The 18071-nt window shown below is 41.6% G+C and overlaps 1 protein-coding gene across 1 annotated transcript in view; it reads right to left on the reverse strand.

Annotated features, from left to right (window-relative positions):
• Positions 1-18071, reverse strand: part of FNDC3B (fibronectin type III domain containing 3B) — a 186252-nt gene that overhangs the window by 139322 nt on the left and 28859 nt on the right. Inside the window, exons 2-3 of the mRNA XM_038146346.1 lie at positions 9644-9782; positions 1968-2043 (exon numbers count right to left, since the gene is read on the reverse strand). Of these exons, the coding sequence (XP_038002274.1) occupies positions 1968-2043; positions 9644-9754 (187 nt within the window). The 5' untranslated portion in view covers positions 9755-9782. The remainder of the gene's footprint in view (positions 1-1967; positions 2044-9643; positions 9783-18071) is intronic.

Below are 18071 nucleotides of genomic sequence, written 5' to 3' on the forward strand. Positions count from 1 at the left end.
CACTTCAGGGTGTTTAAAACAGAGGATATTCCACAGAGGTTTTACTCATGCAAGTGTCTTTCTTCCAACCTTGGTAGGACAAATGAAGATTCACTAATTCATCCTCTCTGTTGTTTTTGCCTCAGTCCTCTAAAGCACATCATCACCAGATAAACCACAGCTGCGAAGCCAAACTGGGCTCTGGACACAAAGTGGGGCTCACAGGGCTTCCAGAACTGGCTCCAGGAGCACAGCCTGAAGATTTCATACTGCTCAGAAACTCATATGAAAAATTAAAAAAAAAATTATTCTACATAAGTAAAGTTATTTGTCTTTGCAGAACAGTCACATGGGAAGAGCCTTCGCATATCCTGAAGGATTCAGTGTTACCAAGCCTGACATCAAGTTTTTATTAACAGTGCACACTCCCTAAACTCAGGAGAATCACCCAATTTGTAATAAAGCCATCCTTCACACTCTGAATATTCAGCAGCACATCTGATGTCATAACCCTGAGTACGTGGCAGTAAGGAAAAAGCAAGTATCATCTATTCCACAGGGAGCTACCAGCAGAGAGGCACTGCCCAAAAAGAGACTTTCATGCTGCCTTAACATAGTGCTAAAATTATTCCTTATCCTGCTAATCATAGTGCAATGTGGGAGCATTGGAAAATGCATCATTATTGTCTGGGTGCTGCCCTATGTACAGGGAATACATCCACCTCTAAACATGTTAAACATCTATAACCTTTAAACATACCAAAAACTGTCACAGGAGAGAAAAAAAAAAAGAACACTAACTTTTCTGGAGCAAGGGGATGTGTAATTTCCAAAAACACTGCACACAAAATAAGCCTGTCTTCTATAATAACCTCAGAGCACAAAACCAGAGCTGTCACAAATCCAACTCTTAGTATATTTGCAGGCTGATTACAACAGATCTTCTGCAATGGATCACTATTAACTTCCACAACTGCATGGTAAGAGCAGCCTTACCAAAAGAAAAAAAAAACCAGAACACACCAACTCCACAGTCAGGTGTTTTCCTGTGTTTGAAGCATGTACTTAGTTCAGCAATAAAAATATTTTACAATAAAGTAGGATCAGAAGATTTAGCATGAAAAGAATATCAAGAATTTTCAGGCCAAACTGAAAGGGTATATACAAATAAACATGAGCCTTAGCAGTCAATACTGCAGCTATAGCAAATGAAAGGAGACAATCTTATGCTAGAAATTTTAAATCAATTTTATGAAAGACTGCTGATGAGTACCAAACAAGTCCCACTGGCACAAACATGTTAAATTACTGGGAATACAGAACCATGAGGCTTCAAGTTGCCTTCATTTAAATACACTGTCTGAACACCACTTTGAGCATGAACAAAATTATAAATAAATGGGGTCATAATTATATTTGTAATGGAAATCTTTCATGTACTAAGCCAGAATAAAGCATTCTTCTCAAATAAAAGGAGTAGCCAGCTTTATTCCTCTGTTAATTGCCACATGGACCAATTTCTTACCACACAGCATGTTGGCTATAAATCTCAACAAGCAGCTTTAAATTGCTGTTATTATTGCTCATCAAGACCAAATAACCCTGGATGGTGTTCAGGGAAGCTTCTGTAACGTCTATCTCAAACAACTATTAATTCATCATTTCCATGGGGATGGAACTTGAAGCAAGAACCACCCACTCCTCCACTGCTTAAATGGAGGGGGTGTCACAGAAAAGATGCAAAGAGGCTGCAAGATGGGACTGATAAATAACAGAAGAGAGAAATCCTCCTGGACTTCCAAGAAATGCATGACTCATTCTGAGATACTGAGCTCCTAGAATACAGAGAGCAGCCACGTCTGCAAGTTCTCACTCCCCAGCTCTTCAGTGCATTATCAGAGCTGCAAATCACATTTTTAGAGAGAGGACAGAACAGGTATTCCATAAGGCAAAGCAACGCTCATCCACATGTTTGTACATCCTCTTACCTTGGATGCACTGGAGGGTTCCATCCTCAGCCCTTATTGTAAAGGTTTCACCTGGATTAACCTGAACCAAAAAGACCTGCAGGAAGAAAAACAAACAAACATTTGTTTCACCGTGATCTCCAAAAATTAAAACCTCCCTGAAACAGTAACTGTGCTATCCCTTTTCTAAAAGGGGTGAGGAAGCAGGGAGGGCACAGACTGGCATCTTACACCTGTGGGCCCCAGACTCCAGGAGCAGAGAGAGATCTGAAACCTACCTACATTTTAAGGGCTGAAATGAAGATGTAACTGAATTGCATACAGGTGAGAATTATGGCTTTGAGTTCCACACCAAAATCTTGAGGGTGTGTCTAACTTGGCCAGATGCTGGTAGCTAAGGACATAAATCTTCAGACCACTGGCACATGAGAACAGAGAGTGCACAAACTCCAACATGCAGCACCAACCCATAATGGAATTTCAAGTTCACAGGAACAAAACTTTTTTGTTCTGGGGAGTTAATCCATTATGTCTTCAAAAATCTATATTTCCTTCTTGCACATAACAGATCTCAGTTAAGCAAAACCTGGAGGCACACACACAGTTAACAGTTGCACCCAGAACCAGTAATAAACTACTTGTTAACAAATGTAATATTTTTTTAAAATAATAAAACTATCATCCCAGTCTCCCATTGCTGAATCCTGCAGATGATGGGATAACATAAGGACCAGGAAGCATCAAAATATGTCCAGTGCATAGTATGTTGTATCATCTTTATAAATTTTCAGGTATCTGAAACAATAGGTTTAAAACCTGTGATTTAAAATCCTTTCTTAAATGGACAGTGTCACTGAGGACTAGAGACCATTTATCCCACCTTGCTGCTTGTGAAACTTTCACTAAAATACTTGAAACACACTTCTGCTAACTGCTTTGTCAGAAGTTCAATCAAGATATAAATTAAGTTTTCAATTTGTACCAAAATTAATCTACATTTTTTTTGTGAGAGCTCTCTCTAAATTTAGCTCTGGTCTTTATATTCTGGGACATCTGCATGCAGAATTCAATCATTCAATCCGCAAAGAGAGAATTTGAATTCATGTTGTGTTTCTGAATTCCTTAAACCAAATGCATAAGATAATTATTACCTAGATGACCTTTTGAATTACAGTAATCCTACAGAAACCCATTATTCCACCAACATTTTTAAAGCTCAAGCTGGAAATCAGAAAATGACATATGAAAGCCATTATGTTGTCTGGAACAATCATTTTTCAGGGAGCACTGATCAGGGTGGATCTGGTCCAGCACACAGAGCACAATAAATGGTTCAGAAAAGATAAAAAGGCACAAAGCCATTCCATCCCTAATCTCCAAACAATCAACATTTAAGTGACAGCATTTAAGTGCTCTTCTTCTATGAATAGGCATGAATTATCCACCACAGGACATGGGCAGCAGGTCAAAAGATGTGCAGAGCAAAGCAGTGTCATCCAGCTTAATAAAAAAAACCCAAAGTAACCAATCAACAAGAAACCAGAACTCAAAGAGGCCAAGAATCAGAAGTATCTCACCAGCTCATTTGCATTACGTGTCTAACCAACAGCCCTAAAGCTGGTTATTTAAAAATAAATTGGATTAACATAAATCAGAAGTCCTTACACACCTTTACAACTTTGGAAGAACGTGGTCCAGCTCTCAAAATACAGACCCTAAGACTGATGCCCCGTGCATGTTAAAGCTCCCAACTTTCCCTAAAGCAGGACAGACAGATTCCTCTTCCTACCCAAGGCACGTGCCTACCCCAGAGTTATCAGAAGATTCACAGATTCCTGTCCCAGGAGTCCCTCACCAGCACAAGTGTCCACATCAGCACACCCGCAGTTGTCCCTTAACAATAATTCCTTGAGGTTCTATATTAAAAAAAGGTGATATTCCCATTCACAGCTGTTGCTTTTGATGGTCAAAATGAAGCAACATCATCCTTGCCTAATCACACGGGGTTTAAAGACAAACAAATTGTTCCAGTAACAAATTTGTTTCCCGTAGAGCAGCAGCCACTCAGCTTTGTCCCCCCAGCACGAGCCTGTGAGCAGAGCCTGGGACTTATCTACAGCAGCTTCTGTTAGAATGTTATAGATACGGAAATAACTCCTTACTGACAGACACTCAAATCTGCCACCTTTGGAGCCCAAGAAAACATTTACAGGCTGTTGCTGGGGGAAGGCAGCAATATCAAGAGCAAACAGGAATAGCCAAGGTGTGACTGACGTGGGTCAACAGCGGAGCAAGGGCTGGGCACAGAGGGAGGACATGAAACCAAAGTGACCTCAGAGCTGGGAGCAGCAACCATGCTCCTCAGGCACAATCCTTATGGAGGCTGCAACCCAGCCCCAGCCCCTCCTTTCCCAAACCTGGAGTACTGGGGTGCTCCCCATAATCCATCCCACCACCCAGTCCCCCCATGCTGCACACAAGCCCCCCAGAGCTCACAACTGCACAGCGCTGACCAAAGAGATGCAGAAATGAGGCCAAACCATGAAAGCCAGCACATGTTGAGTATTATATATAGGGCACCTTCCAGCCAACACCCCTGACTTGTCCCAGTTGCCTGGGATAAAGAATGTCAAGGCACACTGCAACTTCTTTTGTTTATACACACTAAGTATATAAAATTAATTCCATGATTTATTTTTCCCCACGTCCTCATAAACAACAAAACCATATTCCGCAGCCTGGAACACAGCTTTCCTCTTTCCTTTCACACAAGGGATCTTCAGGAGAAGCCTTGTTTCTAAAGCTTTTAATTAAAAAATCTGAGGAAAGCAATAAAAAAGTGTAAAGATAACATCTATATTTTAATGAAAACAAACCCAGATGATCTTTAATTGTGCTATGCCTCTTCCAATATTCAGCATCCCAAGTATGCATAATTATGAGATGGCAACAGAGGAGAAGAACTTGAGGGGTCACTTGGAGCCCTCACTGCTGGCTGGCAGCATCTCAGGGTGTGGTCTCATGTCCAAGGTCACCCCAGCTCACTTCCAGTCTTTGGCCTCCTCCCACCAAAAAGCTGGAGCACATGACAGCTGGGAGCAGGGCGCCAGCAGCACAATCCCAAAGGATTTTTCTTTTCCCTAAAAAGTACTAGGATGTTTAACTCAGCAGTTTAATCCACTTGGGGCTGAAGCCCAGCCGTACCTGCTGCATCCTCAAAGAAAGCTTATCGCCATAAAGCCCTTTTTGCACTTATTTTGCATTAAAGAATGTCATTCTATTTTATTGAAAGTCGTGTTTCTTGAGTGATGAATGTTACTAAGTTGCATAGCTACTATAAATATTTATAATCCCACAGAGTAAGTCCAGACTAAGCCTGCATGACAAGCCAAGCACGTGTCACTCGTGCCTCCCTCGCTCCCACTATCCAACTCCCATGGCCAGGGGAAGCAGGGGAAGAGACTAAAGAAGTGCCCACAAAGCTAATGCAGACAAAGCTCAGGTTCAGAAACACACAAACTGACTCTGGGAAGTTTTGGATTGGATATTAGGAAGAAATTTCTTTACTATGAGGGTGCGGAGGCCCTGGAAGAGAGAAGCTGTGGCTGCCCCTGGATTCGTGGAAGTGTCCAAGGCCAGGCTGGATGGGGCTTGGAGTAGCCTGATCTGGTGGAAGGTGTCCCTGCCCATGGCAGGGGGTAGGAAGAGATGGGCTTTAATGTCCCTTCCAATCCAAACCACTCTATGATATAAAACTACAAATACTGTGGAGAAACACTCATACAAAGGCAGAAATGCCACCTGATAAGGACCAAGGACACACACTACTGTCTCTTTTCTGTAGTACTGCTTTACTTATGCAAGAGTTTGAGCCCACAGCAGAAAATTCACACTCAAGGCAGGCCATCATCACCCAGCTGCTCTGTGGCCTCTCACAGCAGTGAGTGGGATTTTCTCGTGTGATGGATTTTCCCTTCCATGAGATATATCATGCTTCATACAGCTGGGGAGCACAACATCATGGGCAACACCTGGGATCCAGCCACAGGTTCCTCACAAATGCTTTAAACCATTAAAATTTATTTTATTTATGGTTTCTACGGCACATAACTTATGGAATGCATTGCATCTTTTGGGAGAAAAAAATAAACAACAAAACACAAAACCAAAACAATCACTTGTATCCATTATGTTATCTACTTTAAAAGACTGTGCCCCAATAAATTTCCAGGTGCATCCCACAGGAAGGACCAGGGAAGTCACAGCATTCTGTGTGCAATACTCTTCTCAGGAACACATCCCTCAGTCACACAGAGCAGGTAGGCTAAACACTTCCAGCATCTCTTCAGTAAGAAAAATCAGGGGACATGCTCCATCTTAAACAATAAAGCTCACTTTTAAAAATGAATACTTCAACAATTGTGTCTGGAAAAAAAACTTTTTTTTTTGACTGGATAAAAAATAGAGGTATTAATAGAGGCATGAAGCAATTCAGTCAGTTTACCATGAGTGCTCTTTACAGCAAAACCCACAAGTGGCAGACCCTGAACCTCCTAATTTATCCAACCTTAAAACACACACACCAAAGAAGCAGTAAAAATAAATTAATAAATTGAGAAACCACAAAGAAGTAACTAAATTTTGGCAGAAAGTTCATTCAGTCAGCTCAGATGCTGTGGCTCAGTACAAAACCCAGCTAAAGTGCTTTCAGTTGTTTGCAAGGTGCACAGGCAAGCACCAAATCTTGTTCCTCATTCAGCTGTACTCTTGTCTCCCTCATTTAGAGCCTGTGACCCTAAAAGACAAGAACAAGCACACACAGCACTATGTACAGTGCCTGAGCTTAAGCCAAGTGGTGAAACCACAGGGTAGGTAAACACAGCTTTATAAAGAGCAGGCAAGCAGAAAACCTGCTGTACCTCTGCAGGTGCAATGAGTGAACCAAGCTGAAATAAAACTTCCCCAACTAATTAGCCCAACATTCTGTACAGATGTGCTATAGCACAGCTAGCTGCCCCTCCACTTTACACTCCAAGCTTTTTAGAGCTTGCAGTGGAGTACCTACAGGAAACCATTGAAATTCTTGGACCAAAAGGTTAATTATTGCTCCCTGAATCCCCTAAGGAGTTACAAGTGGATTAGAAGCAGAAACAGCTCTGGAAGCAACATGAAAGCATTAAACACAGTCGGCAGTAGTGGAAATAAAGTGTGGGAAACTGAAAAAAAAAAAAGTCAGTGCTAGAAATGCCATTTTGGGTAGTCTAGAGGAGAGGGATTACTGTCAAGCAGGCAGAGACATTGCTTGCCCTGCCTTGTGCAGCTCTCCAGTCCTTACTCTCAGGAAGATAAAGACAGGGAATGTTCCCATGCAATTGCCTTACACTGCAGGCCTGTTCACTGGCAGATTTGCCTTTTGCATCACTCTCCAGCTGGCTGCTGGCAAGGCCAAGGTGTTTCACCAGCCCCAGTCTGCTTTATTCTGTGTGTGTAAGAACGGGTCTTTTGAGGAAAGGCTTTTCCCTGGAGCTCAGCATTTCCAGGCACAGCTCCTAATGCAGCTCTGTGGTGCTGGCACAGCTGAGGCTCCACAAATCCAGTAACACAGGAGGGTGAGCAACAGCCAGTGTGCCCAGAGCAGCCCATCAGAACCTCCATTCTGTCAGCCCCAAAGCACGAGGCACTGATCTGCCTGCTGGCCCCACTGCAGCCTGGAAAACTCCACACTCCTCATCAGCTCTGCTATGATGCTTTCTCACCACCAGCTTCTAATGGAGACTGTAATTACACCCTGTAAATGTGTGTCCTCCTAAAGCTAGAACCTATTTATGGAGTCATATAAACCATCTTTCTTAAGGAAGTCATTCCTGTGTGAATCTACCCTAAAGCCTCTTCCCACCTCACAAGTAACTAAAATAAATCTCTTTCAACAAACACTTAACACTTGTTTCCACGTTACAACAAACCAGGTTAAGAGCAATTAACATAGTTCACTTGCAAAGATCAAACAAAGCATTTATTCCAATTTCATTCCATTTTTAGAACTGTACTTTTAAAAAGCAAAGACATCACCTAAAGCTTCAGGAATAGGATGAAAATGACAAAGCGTATAGGTAGTTAAGGTTTGGAACAGACGAGGGCACATCCAGACTAGAATCCAAAAAAGTGTCATGGAAAACTGGTATTTCAGCTACAGGTACTTCATAAAATAAGGAGATGAGATCCAAAAGCATCATCCAGCAAGCACACAGAAGAGGGACCTGGCCCAGAACTGTTCTACTGAGTTGTGCTTGCATAACACAGCAAAAGCAGAAAGCAATGTGCTTCCAGTGCACCTGCAACTCTTTTTAATGCAAAACATTAGCTGAGAAACTACTTTAAAGGCAACAGAGGCATCTGCCAAACCAGGCTGCTGAATCATCAAAGACGGGGAAATGGAGAGATTGTCCTTAGAGCACCATCTCAAAGGAGGGCTCAGAAGATTTCACTTATTCTTTCTGGAATACAGAAGGACACACTGACAGGACAGTCTGACCTGGTAAGTGGTTTCCAGCAAGGAAGAAAGTGTGTACCTAAAGAACAATTATCCTTTCCAGTATGAATAAAATTGTTCCTTCATCTAAGTGTACTAATATTTGACTTGGTAAATACAGCCACTGAAAGCATTCCTTTCTGTTTTTTCAAACCAAAGCACACTTGGCAAAAATGACTTAACAAAAACCCCAAAAAACTAATCACAACAATGAAAGTCTACATCATAATGAGATTTCAGATAACCAAAAAGATTTAGAAGCTCACCAGGGAAGCAGAAATTATTCTTCCTCTTGAGGTTGATCTAACTCAAAACACAGCTTGGAAGGAGGAACAAATGATCCAGGGAAGGAGAAGTAACAGAATGACCTCTTATATTGATTCAAGAAGGACAGCTTGCTTCTACCTTCATTACAATACTTAGCTGAAATTTCTCATGTTAAGGGGAGAACTAAATTGAGCAACACAAAAATATTGCCAGGGTAGATAGTTGTTCTCCAAAGAGATCCCTTGACCCCAGATGACATATTTGGGAATCCACCAGCTTGAACCTCCAGGCTGTATCGTGACATGAAGGCATTGCTGTAGTCTCATGATCATTCCACCCACTTCTGATTAAGCTTATTAGAGAGTATCTCCCAGAAAAAAAATAAAAGCAACTGTAAACTTGCCTTTGGTCAAAAACCCACTCAAAATTCACACCTGCTTCTTATAATGAAGCACAGGGTAGTACACAGGCCTGCTGGGAAAGGTATAGTGAGGTAAGCAAAGAATAGTAGATATCACTGCTATTCTCCATTTCTTTTCTTACTTCCATTTTTTCCTCATCTCGGCACGTTTAAAACCTTAAAATCTCACCACAAATGCTAGTAAGATGTCTGGACAAGAGTGAGCACAAGTAAATCATAAGACTAACTTCCTCCTATGCAGCATTTATAGCCACTGTTTCAATTCCACTAGTTTTACTCCAATGAACACACATGCAAACAAACACATTCAATTTAATGGTACACTTTAATCATCGTTTTTAAAGTCTTTTCACATAAAGGCAGATTTCTACACCCCAGGAAACACTCTGCACTCCCTAGTGCTACGGAAAACCATCTTCCCCATCTTGAAAATATCTTGTGGACCCAGAAATAGCTTATTTTAGCCAGCCAGTTCCTGACCTGCTGTGATCCATCGCCATTCACGATGTGAGGCATCATGGCCACCTCCCCGTTCAGCAACGGCGGCAGCTCCAGCGGGATTTGGTCGGTCATCATCATTGTGACGTACATTCATGGAGAATTTTCCTCAACGGACTTCCTGCAAGAGAAAACAGCAGTCAAAGACCCTGCAGAAACCCTGCTGCACTTCAGAAGGTCGTTCTGCCATTCAGGAACTTCAGCAGGAGCCCTGCTTTTGTAACAGGAGGCATACGGGAGCTCAAGGCTCTGAATGGAGGTTTTAACTGTTAGATCAAGAGCACGGAAAGTCAAGTTTCCATGCAAGAATTCCAAAAACCAACTAGCCAGATTTCCACTCTTTCCCACAATTATAAACCTCAGCCTTCACTGCTGAAATAGGCAGGTTTTGAGACACTTAAGATTGCTCTTCAATTACCATCCTGCTTGCTGCCACAGCTCTTGAAATTATCCACACGGGTTAAGATGTGACAGCAATTTCACTCAACAGCCACACTTCAAAGCCAAACACCTTTATTTTCTTTCTAGGGCCCTGTAAACAGTGTGAACTGCCACTACAAAACAAAGACCAGACACCTGACTTCCACTTAATCACAACCCAAAAGGTTTAAGGTTTCTGCTGGAGCAGGAGGGACAGCACATCCCCAATGTTCTGAACACCCCGTTCTAGGAAGGGCAACAGAAAATTATGACATCACGTAAGGATTTGTGAAAAATCACACATCACTTCCAGCACACCTTCCTCCTTTCACAGCTAACTGATTTGATACGTGAGCATCAGTAAAACCATGAGAAGCTGCCTTGTAAAAACATGTCTTAATTCAGTGTTAAGAGTATCATCATGCTGGTTTGTGGGGCAGTAACACTGCTCTAGTGAATAACATGGATGATCTCATCACATAGCTTATCTAGACTTCTGCACAACAACTCCTAAGCAAAGCAACCTCATCTGTCCAGTGGTGAGCAGCCTTCTTAGTACACCTCATGCCAGAGAATCCCAATGTCATCCTGAATCATTTCATATACATCCCAAACTCAAGTTAGAAAACAATAATGCTGTGACTTAGGTGGCAGCATAGGCGATCACCTGGCACAAGATGATCAGAGTACTCCGGAGTACAGAAAGGGGAATTTTTGGCAAAGAGCATGGGACGCAACTAGAGAGCCATAAACCAGGAGTTTAACTCAGCTGCTTCAGAGGGGATGAAGGACTGAGTCCCACCAGAGTCAGAGCATCCCATTCCATGGATGCTGGACATCTTATATCCCCTTGGCCCCAAATACTGTTGGACTTCAAGTTGGTTTTTTTTTTAGATAAATTATTGAATGATTAGCTTAGTTGAAATACACTGTCTTGATTTTTATCAACCTCTTCCAGAGCTCACTGCAATTCCATCACCTGCACAGCCTCATGATCAGAAACATCAGCCTGACCATGAGCTGCTCCTCCAGCTCCTGAGGAAAAGCACCTGTGTGATTTAGAAGTGATGGCAGTGCCCACACAGACTGAATCACGTGTATCTTATCTTTTCACTGTCATCAAACAGGCCCCTTCACATCTAAGCAGAACCAGAAGACTGAAAGTACATTTGTTTTCCAGAAGATGTGCAAACCTGGCAATGTGACCTCCAGCCACACCAGCATTTTAATTGAACTCAGTACCAAATATAGCTCAACTCTCACAGCTCTTTCCACTGTTCTCATCTGTGAGAAAACACCACTTTTCTAATCATCACTTCACCAAGACATAAACAGAGGCAATGTATTTCATCCACCTTTAAATTAAATCCGTCCTTTTATCCAAGACTCAATTACAGGACAGGAGTTCTCCAGAACCCTGAGACACAGTTGTTGTTAGGATGGTACATCCTAAAGCTTTTGCTTCTCATTACTTCACAGTTTCAGGTTTTAATTTTGAGAAACATCCAAGTCCAACAACAATATTCACAGGTGTTGGGATTTGGGGGTGGAGGAAGAGGAGTGGGGCTCTTTGGGGGTTCTGTTTGTTTACCAAGGAAGAAGAGAATATGTGAGGTTTTGAGCCATTTCTTAAGTGCTTGGGATTAAGGAAAGGACTGAAAGAGCCCAATAATGAGCACCAGAGAGCACATGAATGAACAGCTTCCAGGAAACAGACTGATTTAGTTAATAGCCAGCTGTACCTCCACCTATTCTGGCTATACATGCAGTTATTTATGCTTCTATAGCTGTTGTGCGTGCAAATGTATATATTCACATTTAAAGTTCCTTTGTAAAGAACAAAACATTCATAGAAACTATTTTAAACCCATATAAAACAAAACCCTAATCCCCAAACAAATGACACGTTCATTTAGTCCGAATCCAAAAGCCAAGCTTGAACAGTTTAAACATCACACTGATACTATTTTCTTGAGGAAAATAACCCATACTGTAGCCTGAAGAGACATATTTTGCAAGTAATATTTCCATTCCAGGCACAACAACGGATATGTTGACATTTATTTGCTACGTGTCATTATTTAAAGTGTTGCAGCTACATTCCTTTTGCTTCATTAATAGTTTGTCACTACAGCCGTGTCTATGCCTGACTTGAAAGGAGAAAATAAAAAAATAAGAAAACATAAATAAAAAGGGCTGCCTCTATTTGTCAGGTCTGGTACGACCCCCCCAGAAGTGATACCAGCAGCAGTACTGGCTACAAGGCACAGCCACTGGCAGGAATTTTTGGCAGAATTTCACAAAGATGTACTCCAGGCAGAGTGAAGACATCTACCATGAGACTGACAGACATAATTTCCCCTTTGGAAACACAGGCCTCACACACTTTCTGAGCTGATTTGTTCACCCATCCTACTTGAAACAGATTTATTAGCTGTGCTTTCACACTCCTCCTAAAGCCCACTGCTCCTCCTCCCTCAGGGGATGCAAAGCTGATTAAAACAAAGAAAGTGACGTCGGAATACAATTTTTTTTTCCTGCAAATTGGGAACATCAATAGAAAAAAACACCAGACACGACTCAAAGAGCCAGGTCACATTCCAGGATATGAGAATTCTTCCTTAGCTAAAATATGAACTGCCAAATACTAACCCACAGCACTTTTTTTTCAGGTACTAACTCAAATTTGGGGTTTTGTCTAGAAAGCTGACTATATTTAAATTTTAAAAAGATATTTCCTGTGCGTCTGCATTCCCTAGGTTTGGCTGGGACAGGTCACAACAACGCCAGCATGGAGTGAGAGGCTGCATCTCCCTGTCTAGCTTCCTCCAGGAATATGGAAATCACAGCTTCCCACCTTGCTGTAGAGCAAGGAAGAAACAACCATCCAAGTTTGATGTCTCTGTCCCCAAACAATACCTCCAAATCTTTTGATGTCTGCAACTTACAGCTGCAAATTTGATTTTCAATTCAGTACTGCAGCCTTCTACTGATCTCTGAGATGACTCCATTTCCTTAAATTAATTCAATATGTGAATTAGTAATACATAAATTAGTTGCACATGGTACTAGAGAGAAAATTAAAACACAAGAAGAATGAAGTGTAACTATCTGAAACCCAGTGTCCATGTATGGTCAAACAACATGACCCAACAGGTTACGTCAGTTTTCCTGAAATTCCAAAACCAGTATGAACCACATCAAGATACCCAAATCTACTTTTCCTAGAAGGTTTCACCCGTGCTTATTTATAGGGTTGGAAGCCAAGAACATTTTTCTTTCTGTGATTTTCTTCCTACCTTCTGTCTTTTACAAAGCCAAAGAACCTCTTCCAGCTATGGCAGACGAATGCAGAGAACCTGGCAGAAGCAAGAGGAGTTGTGAATATTGAGTCCTGTGACTGCTCTTTGCAGAGACTTGATTTTTATTTCCCTGCAGCAGACCATTAAAAGCTCCTGAACAAAGTGTTCTGCTTTTTTATCACAATCATCTGGAATTACAGAAGTTGTACTACAGCAAGGACAGAGAGTTTTCAATACTAAGTAGAGCCACATACCCAGGTTTATTTAATATACAATTAAAATACAGTGCTAAACACACATTTTACTCCTGCAGTGCATATTTAGGGGTATTCCGCCTGAATAGAAAACACTGCAAAAAGGGTAAAAAGCTACCCCACCTTCAATCCTAGCCTTGATTAAAAAATGCTTGAAATACACACAATATAAACTTAAAATGGAAGAATTTTCTTTCCAGAAAAAAAAAAACAAAAAAAAAAAAAAAAAACAAAAAAAAAACCAAAAAACAAACAAACCAAAAAACCCTTACCACTTCCCCATGACAAAGTTCACACACAGATGGTACACACATAGAGTAACACAGTCCAACATACTCCTTTCCACCACTGCTTTAATACATGTACTATAGGAACCCTCTTCTACCACGCTGTATGGGCTGGGTGAGCTCCTCTTGCACAGAGGCTGTTGCACTGGTCAGAGAAATAATCCAACCCAGCAGGAGCTTCCTTAGTACTTTAAAACCATGGGCAAAGCCAGTTCTGGTATTATCAAAAGCCAAAGTCTGTTGATAACTGCCCTGCTGACCAGCAGTCACAAGGCAACTGTTTCTCCCCCCAGCCAGACATTTTCTCTGGCAGACCAGGTTCTGCAGTGAGGATGTCCAGAAATTGGCAGTTCTCGGACCCAAAAAGAAAAAGATTTGTGAAATCTGATCTGCATCCTCCAAACCACATCCTGAGAGCATGGCCAGCCCAAAACCACCAGCATGGCCTGCACGGCTGATGTGAACACAGGAGGGTTCCCCATCCACTGCACTGCACCAACCCTCAAACGCTTCTGTTGTTATAACCTGGACAAAAGGAAGGAGGAATTGCTTAAAAGGGCTTTGCCACGGTTAAAAAATATGTATGGAATCACAGGTTCATGTCAGAGGGAGTCTCACCTGGCACACTGAGAGGTCAAACACATCTTTAGAAACAAATGCCCTGAAAACAGGGAAGAGCCAAGTATTTCTACACAAAAACTCATTTTGGAAAAGATATACAGTAAAACATAATGAGAACTTTTTAAAAAATTCATTTGGTATTCACAGAAGCCACTACCTGCAGCATATCCTATTCTTCTTCCATAAAGAGAAATAGTCCTGAAATTATTTGTTATTTTCCAGGACTTTATATGTGCAATTGAAGAACCCTATCAAAGTCTGGCATGTCAAATCATGTTACTGCTGGTTATTATATAGTTGAAGAAACGGCTGGCTGTCCAGAGTAATTTCAAACAACCTTCTGAATAAGAAAGAACAATAACTAGGAAAAAAATTGCTAGTATGTACAAGGAGAATATGTACACATAGTTTTATCTGTACTCACATATTCTGAGACACTAAGAATTTAATATGGATCTACAATCCACTAGGAAGGCTCTGAATGAGGAGTGCTCCTTCTGCACATTCCTGCTGATACTGGAATTCATGTGAAAGAGACAAGGGAACTCACACACTGCCCCATTTCCCTCCTGTATTTTGTACAGCACACACTGAAATCCAGGATTAATTAAAACATACATAACACAATTATAATTTTCACTGAAAAGCGGAGTGGTAAATATAGCTGCTTTCAAGAGACTCCTGCCATGGCTTGCCACTCCAATTCAAAGAGGAGTGGTAATAATTGTTCATGTAGAAAAGCCTCTTGAGACATGAGCAGTACCTGGAGGTATGTGCACAGATGGTTGGTCAAGGCACAAACAGTCTGGAATTTGTCTTGTCTGATGTGCCTTCATTAGTTTAGTTAAATCACATCCGTCTGAAGCGCCACTGAAACCTGAACACATTCTTTCTCTGTTTAATTACAAACACGGTAGATTAATTTGGAAGCATCCAAACAGCCGGGCTTTTTCATAACAATTTTGAAGAAATACATGCAATTCTAAAAATCTCTTATGACAAAAGAAAACAGATTAGAGGGAATACATACACACAATCCACTGGCATTTTAGGAAGAGGTAGTGAAATGCCTGCTGCTTTTGCTCTCTGTGCCATTTCACAGAAAAGACCACAGTAGCTGGATCCTATCTCCAGCAAGCTGAAAAGCATAAACATCCTCTCAAAACTTAACCACTGTCATTAATCAGTGGGTTTATTCCCCTCTAGTTTACTTTAAACAACAACACATTCCAATGTGCATGGTACATTCCATCTCTGAAGATGGAATTATCAGCAGCGTTCAATTCTACACAGGATCAAGGAAAGTTAACATTGTTTTTTCCCCACACTGGTTAGATTCCCAAGGCAGCAATCCAGAGCGTAATGATAGGAAGATTTTCAGTAGTTTGCATCTATTTAGACCTAAAATTTGACCTCAAGTTTTCCAGGCTTGAAACACCATTATCTTAAAGAGCAACAAATTTGTGCTGTAACCAGCCACACACCCCTCATAGGAAATGAATGTCATTCACAAACAGAAAAACTATTAAAAATTGGTTCCTAGCTTAACCTTAGGAAGAAAAGGAATAACCAAGTAACTTCAAACATGTACCAGAAATGAGCATCAGGAATGGGGATATCAGGTCAAACTGCATCATGCAGGAGTGTCTTATTTCACAAGGCAAGTACAACTAAGCAGCAGATAATAGCTCTGATGAAATAACTGGAATAAAGCAACCTGGCACACAAAGGAGTCTTTTACCAAAGGAAAACCTTACCCCACTAAGGGTTTTTCCCCTTGGTTTTCCAGGGGGAAACCTTGAGAAAACTCGTGTAGGAAAGGCAAGCTTGCCCTCCTCCCACCACCACCCACGCCTGGGGTGTGCAGTGCCTGAAGGCCATCACATTCATGTGCAAACCGAGTGTAACTAGATTTAAGGGAATAAAATACACCACGGGTGAAACAGACCTTCAAAATTTTTATTAGGCTTATATTAGCTATGGCTGAGCAGAAAGCTACAGGCAGACAAGCTAATCCAATGGTTCCACAGCATTCTCACTTCTGCAAATAATATTAGAGCAGCAAATTCATCTGCTGCTCAAAAATCAATTCCAAAACATGCAAACACACCACAGCTACAGCCTGCACTGCTGGCAGAAGAGCAAGCTGCAGAGACAACTTGTATACAACTCACTCTCACCATGTGGGTTTTTCTGTGCTGCTCCTTCAATCTGAAAATTAAGTTAGTCATTTTTGCTATTTATATTCCTTTCCTTCTTTGTTCTCACACCTTTCTTTCCTCACCTTCCTCTGTATTAATCACAACGGATAAAGGGACTCATGAGGGATGTAGCTGCAAAAATAGAGAAGTTTACAAGCACACAATTCTCACACTATTTCACACTAATTCTTCTAAGCAGCCACAGGCTGAATTTAACTCTTCTTGCACAATAGCAGCCAATTACTTTTTTCCCAATATTTTTGGTGTTGTCTTTGGCACAACTTGGCTTTAAAATAGCAACTACTTCAAACTTTTTTCTCTTTTCAAGGGAAATAATTTTATGCGCTTCCAAAAATACAAGCAGCAATTAACATTTCAAACTAATTTGTTGCTGCTTGTCCACCCTCAGAGACACTTGAGTTAAGAGAATTCTGGGTGCTGTTTAATTGCCAGCTGTACAACACACTCCCAAGTACACTCAGCATCTCTGTGCTTTTCTAGGAGATCACAAGCCAGGAGTAGGCCTAGACTATATAATTAGGAAGACACTCTTCCCTGTGAGGGTGGTGAGACCCTGGCACAGGTTGCCCAATCCCTGGAAACGTCCAAGGCCGGGTTGGACAGGGCTTGGAGCAAGATGAGATAGTGAAAGGCATCCCTGCCCATGGCAAGGGGTGGAATGAGAAGCTTCAGGATTCCTTCCAACCCAAACCACTCTTGTGATTCTCTGATGACATCTGCCTCTCCACAGGGCAGGAAGGCACAGAGCTCTTCCAGCTGTGATGCCCCATTGCCAGGGCAAGGAGAGGAGGATTACAGCAGTCCAATAACCCGAATTGGGACACCCAATTTGGACCACCCAATTTGGAACACCCAGCACACAAATTGGTCCCTTAAGTGCAGAGAGCCAATCTAGGCAACAGAGACAAAATGCACACTTCCTAACTAAATGATCACCCTTTCCAGGTTCTCTGTACTCTGCACTGCTCCTGACAAAAGCAATTTGCAAGTAAAATTCATACACTCCAGCAAGACCTTCAATAAGTTTAAACACATTTGGAATAACCTTCTATTTGCTCGAAGCAATTTGTGTGAGGAGGAAAAATTCCCTCCAGTCCAGACCTACAGCTGTCTACAAATTGGGCCCTGATCCTTCAAACATTTGCACTAGAGTACATCTTTACACTCTCATAATACTTTCATTAAGTACTGAACTCCCCCAGATCAGGGCTGCAAGCCCAGGAACGTGCCCAGGGACATGGGCAGAACCTCTATGCAAAGAGACATTCTTGCACAAAGGTGAAAGTCAGATAAGGCACAGGTAT

The sequence above is a fragment of the Motacilla alba genome, chromosome 9 (genome assembly GCF_015832195.1).
Source record: "Motacilla alba alba isolate MOTALB_02 chromosome 9, Motacilla_alba_V1.0_pri, whole genome shotgun sequence".
In the NCBI taxonomy this organism is placed as follows: domain Eukaryota; kingdom Metazoa; phylum Chordata; class Aves; order Passeriformes; family Motacillidae; genus Motacilla; species Motacilla alba.